Consider the following 14,866-nt stretch of genomic DNA (forward strand, 5'->3'; position numbering starts at 1 on the left):
TGGAATGTGTTTACATGTTTGATTTTCAGATACATGCGCATTATTTTAAACATGACACAGAAATGAGCCTTATGAACATGAAAGGTCTTGTTTCTGCTAAACACAATTTTGAAAGTGTTGAAAATATGGAGGCTGGGGCAAAATCTAAAGGAAATATATTCACTCAATAGTCTTTTAAGCTAACCGTACATGAAACAGAAAATCCCTTTTACTCAGGAGAGTTTCATATTTTTGAACTCCGCTGTCAGCACGTTACGTAATTTGCAGGAATATGTAATGAGGCCGAGATAAATGTTGATTTATCTTTCATAAATTAATCATTATGCATGGCATGAGTTGGACAGTGTAAACCTTCTCAATAGAAGGTAGTACTCTATTTGAACTGAGGTCACCTCTACAAATGAAAAACAGATTATTTGCGCTAATATGAGACTTTGAGGTTAAATAACCTGCGAGTTAACAGAATTTATCTACATTAATTCTACCTGATTACCTAGCACGTCAAAGGAAACTATATATATAACCTGTATTCACATTTAATGTAATAATAATGTTAATACACTAACATTTCGAAATGGGTTTTAGCTGAACTGCTTGTATTTAAATTGAGACATACTTTTTGTAATTTAGTGAGCTCAACTAAATGATCACACTGATCTCTGGCTTTCCACCATTTGTTGCAGGGAACCTTTGGACCCCTTTTTCTTGGGGATGTTTCGTCCCAGTGGGAGGTGCGTGACGGGAGTGCAAAGGGAACGAGGAGATTCATTGGATGTATCAGGGAACTTCAGGTCAACTCAAAGGAGATTTACCTGGTGGGTGAGGCAGTGAGAGGACGAAACATCCAGGATTGTGACCCGCCTGTGTGCCAACACCTTCCATGTCGTAACGGAGGAACTTGTGTCAGGTACGAGATCACCTGTTACACTAATGGAAAATGTACTAAGGGACTGTTTAACATGAAAATAAAAATCTTATCATTTCCTTTCATACTATAACTAAAATGTATAACAAGCAAGAAACTACTCCATGAATTAGCTTAACTGCAGCCGAGTATTGCATCCTAAATTAAAGAAGGAACTGAAGGAATGGAGCATTTCCATTGTAGGAATATAACTTCCAGTTACATCACTTTTTTCAATTTAGGCCTAATTTAGTGTGCACTGTAAAGTATTGGACTAGGACTCAACATAATAAATTGATTATTGATTACCACGAATAATGGAATTTGTGCACGTGATTATGTGAAACGCAACATTGCATGGGTTGGAACACTAAAATAATCCAGCTGTACATCCCTTGATTTAAACTAAGTCGTCAAGTTCTTTGGGAACAAGGAAATATTTGGAATAGCTGCGGTCGCCACAAAGCCACACGCCCCTTCGGTGCATTGAGGGCCGCTTAGTTCACACAATCTTTTGTCTGAGATCAGTTCAATCCTCAAAACAATCAGAGGAACCTGTCCTCCGTGTGGAGGCTGGCAAACCGCTTCTATTACTGTAGGCATGTCGCGACAGGCCAACACGTACTAGCAATGTAAGTATATATCATCATATAGAGCCTTTGCGAGTGTGAACAATGTTTTTTGTTCTTGCAAAACATTGATTTTACAGAGTAACGTGTGCTAATGCCTTGACAGCTACTTAAGTCTCAGATGCAGCGTTACATGAAAGGACAAACTCTGTCATAGCCAGTTCCTTCCCGTTCTATAGGTAGATTCTATAAAGCTACAGTATTAGCATTGCAACAGGCAAAATATGTGAGGCTCATTCTCCCTTCATCTTTATCTAGTACAGCTCATCAGACTGCCATCAAACCCCACTTACCGGCAATTTTGACCGTCTTTTTAAGTGTGCATTAACTACACACGGTGCTCTTTCACCTCAGGTAATCCTGCAAAAAGCTGCTCCAAATGTCTTCTTCATTGTGTTATGATACTGTCAATTAAGACTTGCTTTTATTAAACAGGAAATGAAAAGGGGCACAGAGAATATTGGAATGGGAATGGCTCTAAGCATACCAATTATGAGTCGCGGCATTATGGTCACATTGGCTTGTCATGTGCGAAAGAGTGCACCTTGCAATTATCCGTGTGATGAATATGTGTTAATGCAGCATCCTCTTGAACTCCACAGCATGCAGGGGTCATCGAGAGTGCATAGAGCTCTCCTCATTCAGTTAGTTGCTCTGGATTGTCACTGTCACAACGTAATGGGATGAGAAAGGATTTTCATTGTGGGTTCAGTCGAGGCGATATTAGCGCTGTCCCATTTCAGTGTGGTATTCCGTTCACTTAGGCATGCCGATATGTCGATATCAGACCTGAGGGGACAATGTGCGATTGGCGGATGACACATAAATATTAGATATTTCAGTGACATCAACGGGAAAAGCTGGTCGATCTACTAGAAGGACCTTGGCCTCTTTGTTCTACAGTGCCACTTTTGTTACTCCGGATGTCTGTGTAATCTGTAGCCTCAGCTGCAGGCTGTTGAGACCATGTTACTGACCGCATATAGAGCAGATGAAAAAATCAAAGCAGAAGCGGTTTCCAAGAGACATACAGCCGTACTCGTGTGTACCTTGCATTCGCTCTCTCCAAACTCAAGAAATCTGGAAATAAGAAAAAAAAAATATCATCAGAGAAAAATAAAGTATTTATACAGCCAGACATGTTATCTCCCAATTAGACAATTTATGAAAAATGTTTACAGCTGCACACCCCCTGTATAATCTGCATACCGATGTGCAGGTGCACCAGTGCGACAGTAACAATGTAATATCCTTGACGCATCAGTGAGGGTGGCAAGTGTAGGAGCAGGTGGGCATACGCTGCAGGGGGTCTGTCGTTACGCCACAAGGACTCTACAATCTACCCATCTATATTGCACCCAGCGATTTTCAGTTTCTCATTTCTTTCTCATTTCACAAGCAGCTGCTCTGAGACACGTGGCTGGCAACAAGAGGTCACTCTCCTTTTAGCTCCGTTTCTGGTAAAAGGGCATCGCTCTTTAGTTGCTTAATGCTCCACTATGTCCACAAGCTTTTTTTCGTCTGTTCGGCAGGGAGTATGAGGTTCAGGAGACTGATGAGTCAGCCAAAAGACTGAATTTGTATGGATAAACCAGAAGGGATTAGCTATAAAACACTGACGTGCTGAGGGTACAGCAGCGCTGAGTAGGACTTCTTCACTAATATGTGTACATTTCACACAGACCGGCTCTTGATTCACTGTTAATTTAAAAGTGTGATAGCCTCGTTAAAGTTTACATCAGAATGTGACTGGACGCGTTGTCCTCGGATTGCATAAATAGAGTGTGGAGGCAGCCTCTCACACAGCCTGTGCTGCTTCTGTTAATTGGCTGCAGCAGAGATGGTGCCTTGCTCATTCTGTGATGGTGCACCTCCCGCGGCACACAAAGCTCCACAGTGAATTCTCCCGGTGCTCCACTTCACTGCCTGCAAACACAGTCAAAAAAACAAAACAATTCAGCCTTAATCAGAGCTCTAGCTATACTTGTTTCAAATAACCTATAATATAATGCACGGTCCAAGAAACAAATATTTTAGTTCACCATGAGAAAGAAACATGGCTTTGATCCAGTGTGCGTTAGTAGTCCCTAAAGTATATTTCCACAGAAAACTTGCTCGTTACAGGGTTTATTCCATTGTGTCATTGAATTTTGGAGGACGACTACTTCCAGTACGAACAGCGCAATGGTGTTTTTTAACCAAATTGGCAATTATTTTTACACAGACATTTTCTTGTTAGAAAATGAGTTACTGTTTAACCTTGACATGTTTAGAAATAACTGATAATAATTTTAAAGCCATAAGGCCGACCTGTTCACCAGACTACTGGTTCTTTGTGAAGACGTAAATCTGCAGAGAGACCTAATGAAAATAAATTCTTCCAGTTGTTAGCCGAGTATTTACAGCTGTGGATGGAGCCACATTTTTTACTACCCCGCATGGGATTGACTCAAAACGATGGTAATGGTGAAACGGTAAAGTTGATGTGTGTATCAGATTCGCAAACAAGAATATGTCGTACGGTTTTTGAGGCAGAACTCGTCGACGTCGTTCTTCTGATAACCAGCTTCATAACATTCGACTGCATGATGCCTCTAGTACCGCACATCTGATGTTTGTCTCCACATTTGCTCAAAATCAGCTTGGTGAACCAAAAAATAGTTATAGTACACGTGTGTTAACAATGGTATTTTTAGGTTATCAGTATTAAAGCAGTAACAAATCTATTTACTGCAATATAGATATACATACCAGTGTGTATGTTTGTTTTGTGTGTGTGTGTGTGTGAGCACATGTCCATTAAGCCATCATTTGCCGAATCCTTTTGTGGAAGACATTGTTAGGAAGGAAGTTGTTCTCTACAGTAAAGAGAAGAACACATCTTGTTATTTCATCCATTAAGCATAAGTCAGTCTCTGATGTTCTCACCGTTTTTCGTTTAATACCTGTATTTTGTTTCCTTTGAGAATTATTTTAGCTCCAGCACCCCGTAGTCGAGGAGTCAGTGATCGTTTGAGCTGGGTTCTCTTTGGTCTCCTTCCACCTTTTTTAAACCCTATTTCAGTTTTTGTTCCAACAACAATACAGCTTAACGTGTTGCTTTTGTCTTTGCAATCGATACGTCTTGTTTTGAACATTCAGCCTGACGACAGCTCGCTGGTCTGTTAGAGAGAAAGAAATCCAGTGACGGTGCTGCATAACAGCATGCGGTCCAAGCAGAAGATGGCTTTTGTGTTCACAGAGAAAACATTTCAGAAAATTGACAGCGCTTCCCCAAGTCCGAAACAAAAAGATCTTATCATCTTGCATGAATTATTCCTCCTGAATCCATGTCACTGAAGAAATGTTAAATCATTGTAACAACTTTACTTTCGAGACATGAGGTCAATAGTCTTTTTTTCGTAGTTTTATGGGAAGATTACTTTCCTTTTTTGTGAGTTTAGAATAGTAAAATGAATGAATACACAGGCACATTTAAAAGGTGATGGATTTAAACATGCGAGTACACTTTAAAAGTGTTCCAGAAAAGCTCAGCGTTGCCCGAGCAGCGTCTTTCAGGGAGTTGGACTTCACAAAATGCCATCTGATCCCTTTGAAATGTTTGTTTGTGCATCATCACCTCCTTTCTATAAGGATGTTGTTTCAAGTATCATCTAAAGATTGCGTTTCCATGGAAGTACGTTTCAAAAAGAATGCCTGGAAGAGGTCGTGGAAATATCGAACGGCCGTCTGTGCCTGAGTGCGCCAGGTGAACGCCATGTGGAAATTCCACTTCATCCCTCTGCTCATGTCGGGATTTGGATGACAAATAATTGAGTGAGGAGCCAGTCTTCCTTTAGAAGATTTTTCCTCCCACGCACACCAAGAATTACAGTCTCTCTAGCCGGCATAACGGTGTCCAATTGGCTGTTCTACAATGCTGGAAAGAAAATAACATTTCAGTTCCGAAGCAGTTATTTTCTATAAATAATAGCTCCAGAACAGAGAGGTCTTTTTTTATTTTAACAAAGGACAAAGTGGGCTGAATGCTTCCAAGCAGAGGACTGAATCCCGCCGTGGCAGGAGATCCTCATCACGATCTCACTGTATGTAAGGCAATAAGTGCGTTTGCATACGAACAATCACTCGAAGAGAAGTGTGCTGTAAATAACTAACGAGGGATTGGAATTTTAGAAATGCATACATGGCAGCACAGCGAACTGTTCCTGCTGTCAGGGATATCATAAGATGACTGGTCAATTATTCATCGTTTTGTCTGGTACTCATTAGATTAAAAATGTAGTGTTACTTAATATTTCATCCAGCCTATGTGCTGCATCCGTGCAGCCTTTGAGTGGCGGGAGAAATGACGAGCACCAACTTCAGGCATTTGTGATAGACATATTCAAATTAGTATGCAAACATTACAACAATTACGTAATCAGTGATTGCTTCTGTTAAATTCAAATAACCTTCTGTCGTCCCACACATTGCGTTGTTTGATTAGGCCAATTAAAACTCAAGTGTTGTCAAACATACTCCTTTGCCTCCTTGATACGCTTTACCTTAATCAATCCACAATGTATGCTGCTTGTTTGAAGGTGTTGGAAACAACATTGACGACTGAAAGCATGAAGCTTTTCAATTGAAATGAATTAAGGATTTGTTAAACGATCTAATGCTTCAATCTCGAGCAGGAGTGACACAACATCAGCTGAATATATTGAAGAGATTATGTATCTGTAGTACACTTTTTTAACGTTTTTCTTTTATATTTAAGAAATCAACCCCGTAAATATAATTTCTACAACTAGAAGAAACAATTTGAGTTTTATGTTAAATGTATTCATACTTACCTCCACAACTACCAGCAATTTACCACGTTTGACTGGAGGACCATTTTTACGTCACCAACATTTCAAAATGACCAGTAGCTGACGATGAACGGGACCTATTATCAGCATCAGGACCTGCTCCGTTATATATTTGATTCTTCCCCTTGTAGGTTGTCAAGCCTGTTCAGTTTGTTCCATAACTATTTTCATCTGTGATTGTTACTTTGAAAATAAAAGTCACATTCCTCAGCATGTGTCGCAGTGTATTGTGCCTTAAAATGTCTTGAAATTGGCAGCCTTTTGATAATCATGCATTACATTTTCCCACGTTACAAAACATCCTTGTGTACTTCAATACATCAAACAATGCTCAACTCCAGTGACAGAATTTAAATACATCATTTGAAGAAGAAACCAGTTTTGCATTGAGCAAAATGCATCCTGCAGTGGCTGCTGCTCAAAACACATTATTAATTTATAGACTTGAAAGCCCACTGATGCTTCCTCTGTCTGATAATATACCTTTCAGAGCCGTGCACATCATAGTGCATGTTAGAAAGACCCTGTCTGAATATTACTTTGCATGCTAGATCCCCTTCCTCTTCCTGCTTTGAAAGGAAGCGCATGCATATAGATAGCGGAACCAAGATGACAAAATCCTGTGCAATTTTCTGCCACACTACTAATCATCTACTCTCTGCTGTTATTTTTGCGGATGCATGTTTACCTTTACCAAAAGTCATTTCTGCCTCTGCAGCAGCATGCCACTATCCACACGATGCTCCCGAAAGCTTGTGTTCCAGCAGATCTTCTACCGTACGTCCCGTATATCCCATCAGGCCCCTCAGCGGTGTTTTGTCATTATCTCCCCGTTCCGTTGGCCTGTGTGAAGCATCTGGACGTGCTGCAATGTCATGGTCCATTTTAACCTCTGGCATAATGATCTCTCCCTCTATGTGGACTCGTTTAGCGATGCCGAGGACTGGTTCTGTGAGTGCCCCCCTCTTTACACCGGCCGGCTGTGCCAGTTCAATGCCTGTGAGCGGAACCCCTGCGGTCACGGAGCCACATGCATCCCGAAGTCTCCGCTGGAAGCCGTGTGTCTCTGCCCCTACGGAAGACAAGGTCTACTGTGTGGGGAACGTAAGTGTCACAAAGAACAGCTTTGCACAGATAGTAGTGAAAATTTAGGACAAACAGTTGACAGCCCTTAGCAGTTTGGAACAACTGCTAAACAGAACACAGAAAAAGGGTTTTAAGAGCGTTTTAAGTATCTAGTCTATGATTGCAAACAGTGATATGACGAGAGATAAAATAAGGAGGCTTTTGCTGGTCTTAAGTGACTGTAAGCGCAGCGGGGTGCTTGGCACAGTCCTTGACTTTGTCACAGCCCTTGATAGACTTTCTGCACCCACATCCTCAACGGAGTAATCTAACCTTCTAGTGTCAAACTCCGTATACGGCCGACATTTGAATTAAATCCTTATTACATCGGATAAGATCAGAGTCCAAACTGATCGCTCACAGGTCCCCTGCCTCTGTGGCCTTTTCGGTATGGTATTGGGTGCGCTCATGTGGCGTCCTTATCTAAATACTTTCAGTTATAGAATGGCAGGTGTCTTTCATGTGAGGGAGTTTTAAAGTTGTTTGTCCAGCAGTAAACATGACAGAATTGTTTTTGACAGGGATATGTTTTGTTCAGTACCCATGTGCACTTTAGTAGATAAGGTTGGTCTAATGAAAAAGCAGGAAAGGGAATACTAGGAAGTAATATTCATGCTGAAATGCCTCAAAACTCAAGCTCATGAAACCTTCATATATATACTACTTTGAATTACTCCACTCAGAAGCTGTAATGATTTACCTTGGAATAAAAAGGGCCTATACCTCTTGTTAAAGATTTCATTATTAATTGAGCCAAAAGGAAAAGGAAAGTCACAGGTTGTGAGTACACAAAGCCTAAGCCTGTCATACTAAAACATAATACCAACATTGGTTTTAACAGAAACAACAGCTAACAATAGAAATAATGTAATTCTTTTAGTTCATCTTATTTGCATACATTTGATACAATCTATTTCCGATGGTATTAATTCTGTGATTAAACACTGAGCAATCTTACCGGTATTGAAGTTTCTTTTCTGCAGGGCTTGAAAAGACTAATTCTGTATATCATATAAATAGCTCAGGGCCGTCGATGCTCGATGGCAGCTACGATGCTCAATTACCACACATGCATTTTTTTCAAAACGCATAGTGCTATCTGGCAGTTCAATTTTCTCCTGTTGGTTTGCTCCACCTTGCACAAATAAATACCAAAGTAGAAATGCTTTGTAATATTATTTGAAAGAGAGGGTTGTTAGCATTGAAAGATAGATGCATTTGACAGAGGTCTTCCTCAAGTCTCTCTGTGAAATAATATATTCTGCAGCTTCTAGTCCGTTTCCCAGCCCTGCGTTGTACTTTGTAGTGTTTTCCAATGAGGACGTGTTTAATAGACTATGAAGAGAGAAACACACGACCGTATACCAATACACCTAATGATTTCTGTTGATTGTGTTCAGATGTCCTTTACAATGCTAGTGGCTCACGTGTAATGGCTGAATTAGTAGGCTGAGGGACGGAAACCTAAAGATGTACTTAGTAACTCACTATACTAAACACCTCCAGCATCTCTAGGGGTATTATAGAACATGTTCAATCTAAATGGGTGCTATTCAACTCCACAAAATGTAAGCATAATGATAAAAAGTAAACGTTTTTGGAGGCGTATTGGTACTGCAGGATAATCCCATATGGAACTATAAAGTCTGACATCAATGAAAGTTATTTGGAATGTTTTATTTGAGAAATGTATTTGAGGAAAACGAGACCGTGTCAGAGAGGTGTTGATTTAACTTCTCGTTATACTCTTGGCCACCTGTCTAATATACAATCGCAGGGTATCAAAACCTCACAACTCAATGGAACTTGGATAGCGACTTGTTTTTTTTTTTTACAAGCGATCGCCTCAAGTTTGTAATTTTAATAACAACACAACCCCAAATTTAGAAACCAAGTTTTTTTTTATGACGAGGCATAAAGTCGATCATGTAGATGATCAGTTCCAACTCACACTCTCAGCCAGATGTAGCCGTTCCAGTTCACTCAGTAAAACAATGGCCAACGCGGCTCCACCAGACGAGGAATGATAACTGAAGCATTTCTAGCTTCATTAATAAGTTAGCAGCCAAACGCAGCCTGGGAGAAAGCTCTGAACCCCTCTTAGCCACCGCCTGTGGCTGCAGACGAATATGCAAGGTGTTTTGTTTTTTGGAATAAACAGAAAAGGACAACAGCATGTCATTCTGAATGAGCGTGGGGAAATTTACATTGAGTCCCCAGAGTAAAATCAAGTAGATGGGTGTGCTGAGATGGAATACAAGAGGGTATTATTGAATCAACCATGCGTTCCGACCAAGTAATCTTGACATTATAATTGAACATCGCTGGGATTATTGTGCAACCCGTGTGAACATTGGGTATGAAGCAATGCGCGTCTGCTACGACCCCTCCAAAACAGCTACTAATGAAAATAGGAGAGGACTGAAGAGGTGATAGTGTTCGAAAACCGGTCATCATTCAACGGCATTCAGAAAGGAGGAAATTTCACCAACCCCTGATGTGTGTAGCAATAGTGCCATCTTTTGGCAGCCTGCGAGGGAGATGGGAGGGTGACTCGAGCCGCAGAGAAACCTGTACATGCACCAGCCATCGCAATTCTCACACATATATGAAATAAATGTGTTTATGAACGTGTTTGTGTTGCAGCCATCAACATAACTCAAGCCAGATTCGGTGGAAGTGATGAGTTTGGTTACACGTCCTTCCTGGCTTATTCCTCCATGCCGAGCCTCAGTCTCTTCTATGAGTTCAAGCTGAAGTTCACGCTTGCCAATTATTCATCTGCTGTGAAAGACAACCTGATGCTGTTTGCTGGGCATAAAGGACAAGGTGAGGTCAATGTGGACAAATCCGCACGGCAACACAAAACCATTCTGACCGTCCGATGAAACGAGGTAAACGTCTCCTTAGTTGGATTTTAGTTGTCAAACTTCATTAAGGATTTTAAAAGAAGTGTTTTCAGAAATTCAGCCCGCTGCTTATGGTAATATACTATCTATTAGATATCCAATCTCCCCTGAGATCCTCTAATCAAGAGGATTCCCCGAGGATCTTCTTTCTTGGCAGGTTTCAAGACATTAATAAAGAATCTTCCTACAGTCTAGTAATTGATTGATATCCAGCTAAGCGGTTATTGTTCTTCACTTTCAAAGAGCGCGTTGGCATTGCTAGAACAAAAAGGAACATGCTAACCAAGCATCTCAAAAGCAACAGTCTTAATTCCATGAAACAGACTTTGATGTGTCGGTGCAATGTGATGCTGTCAGCAGCCATCACTTTAAATTAGGATCTCCCTTCTGTGAGGTCAGACTTGGAAGCAGGTAACTGCCGTCTTACTGTCGCCGGCATGTTTTACAAAACAATGATGAAGTATAATAAAAAAGAAAAACAATGAAAAGATTCATTGTCAAAGTAGATGTTACAGAATTGCAGAATGAATGAGGAAACGTGTCTACAGGGCTCCTGACAAACTATGTGTCTTTTCCAGGCAATGCCGGTGACGACTTCCTCGTTTTGGGACTACGAAATGGCAGAGTTCTGCACAGATTCAACCTCGGATCTGGTGTAGCAACCATAGTCAGTGATCGACTTAACGACCAGATCAACGTTCACTCCGTTACATTCGGACGGTCCAAGAGAACGGGATGGCTGAAGGTGATTTGGTGTTTACTTTGTGTTGTGGGACCACCTCAAGCCTCCAAACCAGCTTCAATGCTTCACATATCAATATCCTGACATAGTAACCTGTGAAACCGGCCCGTTCAAGCAGGTCCCAAATTTATGAAAATTGTGAAGGAAATATTTATTTTCCTTAACATTTTATCTAAGAAAGGATGAATGATGCCTTTTTTTGATTTGTATGTGTCTAGAAATGTTCTTAATAATGAATTTATTCATTAAAGATTTGATTTGAGCTTTTTTACCCTTCTGAAAACAATCTCAGGAGGTGAATGAACTCTTCAGTTGACCTGCCCGTGACCATTTGCATATCCATGAAAAGGATATTTGCATCATCTAACTAGCCATAAAATAGCTACTGTGGCAAAAAGGCAAATTGGTGCCGCAATAATTCAATGATCAATCCAAAGTTGGATTCACTTTTGTCTTTAAATAAATTGTACTCCAATGGCGCCAACGTACCGCTGTTACCACATTCGACTCCTTTTCTCAGGTTGACGGACAACGTAACAGAACAGGATCCGCTCCGGGGCCGCTGTTGGGCCTCAAGGTTTTCAACCAGCTCTTTGTTGGTGGATATAATGAGTACACTCCTGAACTGCTGCCCCTCGGATCCAGGTTCCGTCACGGCTTTCTGGGTAAGGCTGATACAACTTCATTACAACACACAACTGTTGTCTAGTTATCCCACCGGCGCTGGTGCGAGTTTCTGTCAGCCTCTTTGTCAGCAGAGGGGACGGTGTGTAATGGAAGTGTTAGTGGACGGCTGTGTGAGGCCACAATAGAGCTTTGAGGATTGCTTGAATCTGCACGCTTTTAATCACTTTTACGGCCCTCTACACTTTTGCACTGTGTGCAAATGCATTTCGCTGCTAAGTCACTCTGTACAAATCGTCTTTGTCTTCAACAACATCCCCCATGCTTTCTCTCTGGTGACCCCATGCAGGAAGGTATTCCGGAGAACATTCATTGTGGCCGCTAATGTGCGGAACTGTGGGGCAAAATTGCCATAACCGTAATGAAGACGAGCGCTATGAATACCATCATAACCATGCAGAGCTCGAGTCTCTCCACTACAGCGATGCCGCTTGTTATGATAAAATGTCACGACGGATCCATTTGGAGATTTTAATATTTAAGGACTGCAGCTTTTTCGTGTGTTTGCTTATTCATCATTGCATTATTCATTTAGTCGCCTGGCAAATAAACCTTCCCAAATGAAATCGGCTACGGTAAGGTACGGTTTGCCCATTTTGTACGGGTTTGTCACAGTGCTTACCAGTGGAGAGGGCACTATCTGAGTCATGCGACCCTGGTGGTACCATAACCTTTTTACTCAGGATGTAATGAGAACTCCTGGCCGTCTAATCAGATCTCTGTGACCTTCCTCAAGCCGTAATCATGATGGCCGGCAGTGAACAAACTGATAATGCACTTCACTCCCAGTTATCAACAGATCCACACTCCCCTGTGGATAGGTGACAGTGAAGGTAGTGTGGCTTCTGGGGGGGAAAAGATCCGTTCCTCAATTTAAGCTGTTGCTCAAATGACAAACAAACTGGCAGGTGTGTGTGCGAGAAGAAGTGAATTCAAAGGAATTGAGGTTCGTTTACCTTTTGAACCCAAGTAATTATAGGCAATTAGGAGGAAATGTGCTCTTGGAACTAAACTTCAAGATCTTTTTTTTTTTTCTGACAGGGATCGCAAGCTGCTGCTTCTTTTACAAGAGTGGATGAATGCTGATAAAACAAATAGACAGCTTTTATAATCCTACGTGATTTGCTTTTTGGCGCTTTCCTTTTTTCAGCGTCGTAGCCATCCTTTGGCGACCAAGACCCCATGACATGAATATTCATGAGTGAGCAAGACATTCCCCCTGCATCCTGTTTATGCCAATGACTAATGCAGCACGAAGACAGGACTCTGCATGTGACTGCATGGCTTTTTTTTTTGTTTTCTTTCCGGCCTCATATTTATAGACGCCCGGTGCTCTGCAGGTACTCGCCAAAGCAAATATTGTCTTGATAAAATTACATTATGAAAAATATGAAGCGGCAGACGCATGATGACTGAGGACGTCTCGGATGTGAACTGTAGAGGCTGCAGAGATTATATTTCATTCAATTTAAAAGGTTACATCTAATAAAAGCATGCCGATTTCTGTATGTAAACTTGATATATAGTATAACCCTCGTTTCATTTTGACTACCAGACACATTTGGAGAGGTTTTTTGCCGTTATCGGCCTTATTTGAGAGGGAACTCAACTCTACTTAATCCAATTTTAGTGTGTTCGCTATAAATCTTCATACCAGGAAGGAACGCTGCGTTTCTTCTGACAATCCCCTATCCGAGTAATTAACGATATCTCTCTGACGTACGGCCATTTTTTTCCCCCCCATTGTTTCGAAGGGTGCATTTTTGACATGCAGTTTCGTACAAGAAGGGACGGAAAGTTCCAAGTGCTGGGGCGTCCTGCGTTTGGCCGCAGCGTGGGTCAGTGTGGCATCGACCCCTGTGTCCACGTTCACTGCAGAAACGGAGGGACCTGTGTGAACTCCGGCTCGTCTGTGTAGTAAGTAAAAACACGCCATGTTTGGATGGATTTTCCTTATTATTTAGAATTCCACCCCTGCATAAGCTACATAGACTTTTCCGATGAGTTCTATTCACCCAGCAGCTCTGTGTCATGTGTAAATTGCCATTTGTATTGTGACTAGACATCAATGCCTCATAGAAAATCAGTTACACAGTGCAAGTGCAGCAAAAGGAATTGACAGTGTTTACAAGCTTTTCTCGGCCTGTGTGTGTGTGCGCGTCCGCAGTTGCCAGTGCCCATTTGGATGGAAAGGAGCACTCTGCTCTGAGACCGTGTCTGTGTGTGATGTGGAGCACAGCCCCCCTCCCCTCTGCGCCCACGGCTCCACCTGCATCCCACTTCCAAGTGGATACTCCTGCCAGTGCCCCCTGGGGGCTGCGGGGCTCTACTGCGGGAAAGGTTGCAGAATGGATTCATAACCGAACAATGATGTTTATTTTTCAATATATTTCTTAAGACGAGATCTTCACTATTCAATCACTGCTTTGTTCGTTTGCCTGTTCAGCTATTGCCATCAGTGATCCGTTCTTCAGCAGCAACCAGTCTTCATGGATGTCATTCCCACCCACGAGGACTCGGCACAGGACTGTCGTGCAGCTGCAGTTCCAGCCTTTATCGCCCGATGGCATCCTTGTCTACACTGCACAACATCTCAGTGCCAGAGCTGGTGAGGACATTCAATCCCGATTTATTTTAATGAGTCAAATATTAGGTTTACCCTCTGCGGAATCTCGACATGTAAGAAGCAGGGTGACTATTTTCTTTGTGTGTCTTGCCATGGGACACATTATAGCAGTCATTGTTTGACAGTATTACATGTCATACACTCTGTTGTGAAGATTATATAATGCTCTTTCTGTAATTCTATACTGTCCGATGAAAACGGTTGCTTCAAATATTCTTCATGCATCTATATTTAATGCTGAAGCCATTGTGTCATACAGCTATCGTCATATGAATCATAATTGTATTACATATTTATGACCTAGAATTCTATTACTAATTGATGGCCTACTTTACAATTTAATGACATACCATAATTTTACATAAAGTCGAGGTAAATGTGCGGTAAGGTCAAC

At 41.5% G+C, this 14,866-nt stretch overlaps 1 protein-coding gene across 1 annotated transcript in view; it reads left to right on the forward strand.

Moving 5' to 3' along the window:
• The window catches only part of eys (EGF-like photoreceptor maintenance factor), a 122,658-nt gene that overhangs the window by 101,644 nt on the left and 6,148 nt on the right, over positions 1–14,866 (forward strand). Inside the window, exons 43-50 of the mRNA XM_040177902.2 lie at positions 684–907; positions 7,318–7,490; positions 10,158–10,340; positions 10,999–11,165; positions 11,683–11,827; positions 13,601–13,763; positions 14,014–14,186; positions 14,293–14,454. Coding sequence (XP_040033836.2) covers positions 684–907; positions 7,318–7,490; positions 10,158–10,340; positions 10,999–11,165; positions 11,683–11,827; positions 13,601–13,763; positions 14,014–14,186; positions 14,293–14,454 — 1,390 coding nt within the window. The remainder of the gene's footprint in view (positions 1–683; positions 908–7,317; positions 7,491–10,157; positions 10,341–10,998; positions 11,166–11,682; positions 11,828–13,600; positions 13,764–14,013; positions 14,187–14,292; positions 14,455–14,866) is intronic.

This window comes from Gasterosteus aculeatus, chromosome 6 (genome assembly GCF_964276395.1).
Source record: "Gasterosteus aculeatus chromosome 6, fGasAcu3.hap1.1, whole genome shotgun sequence".
Lineage (NCBI taxonomy): Eukaryota > Metazoa > Chordata > Actinopteri > Perciformes > Gasterosteidae > Gasterosteus > Gasterosteus aculeatus.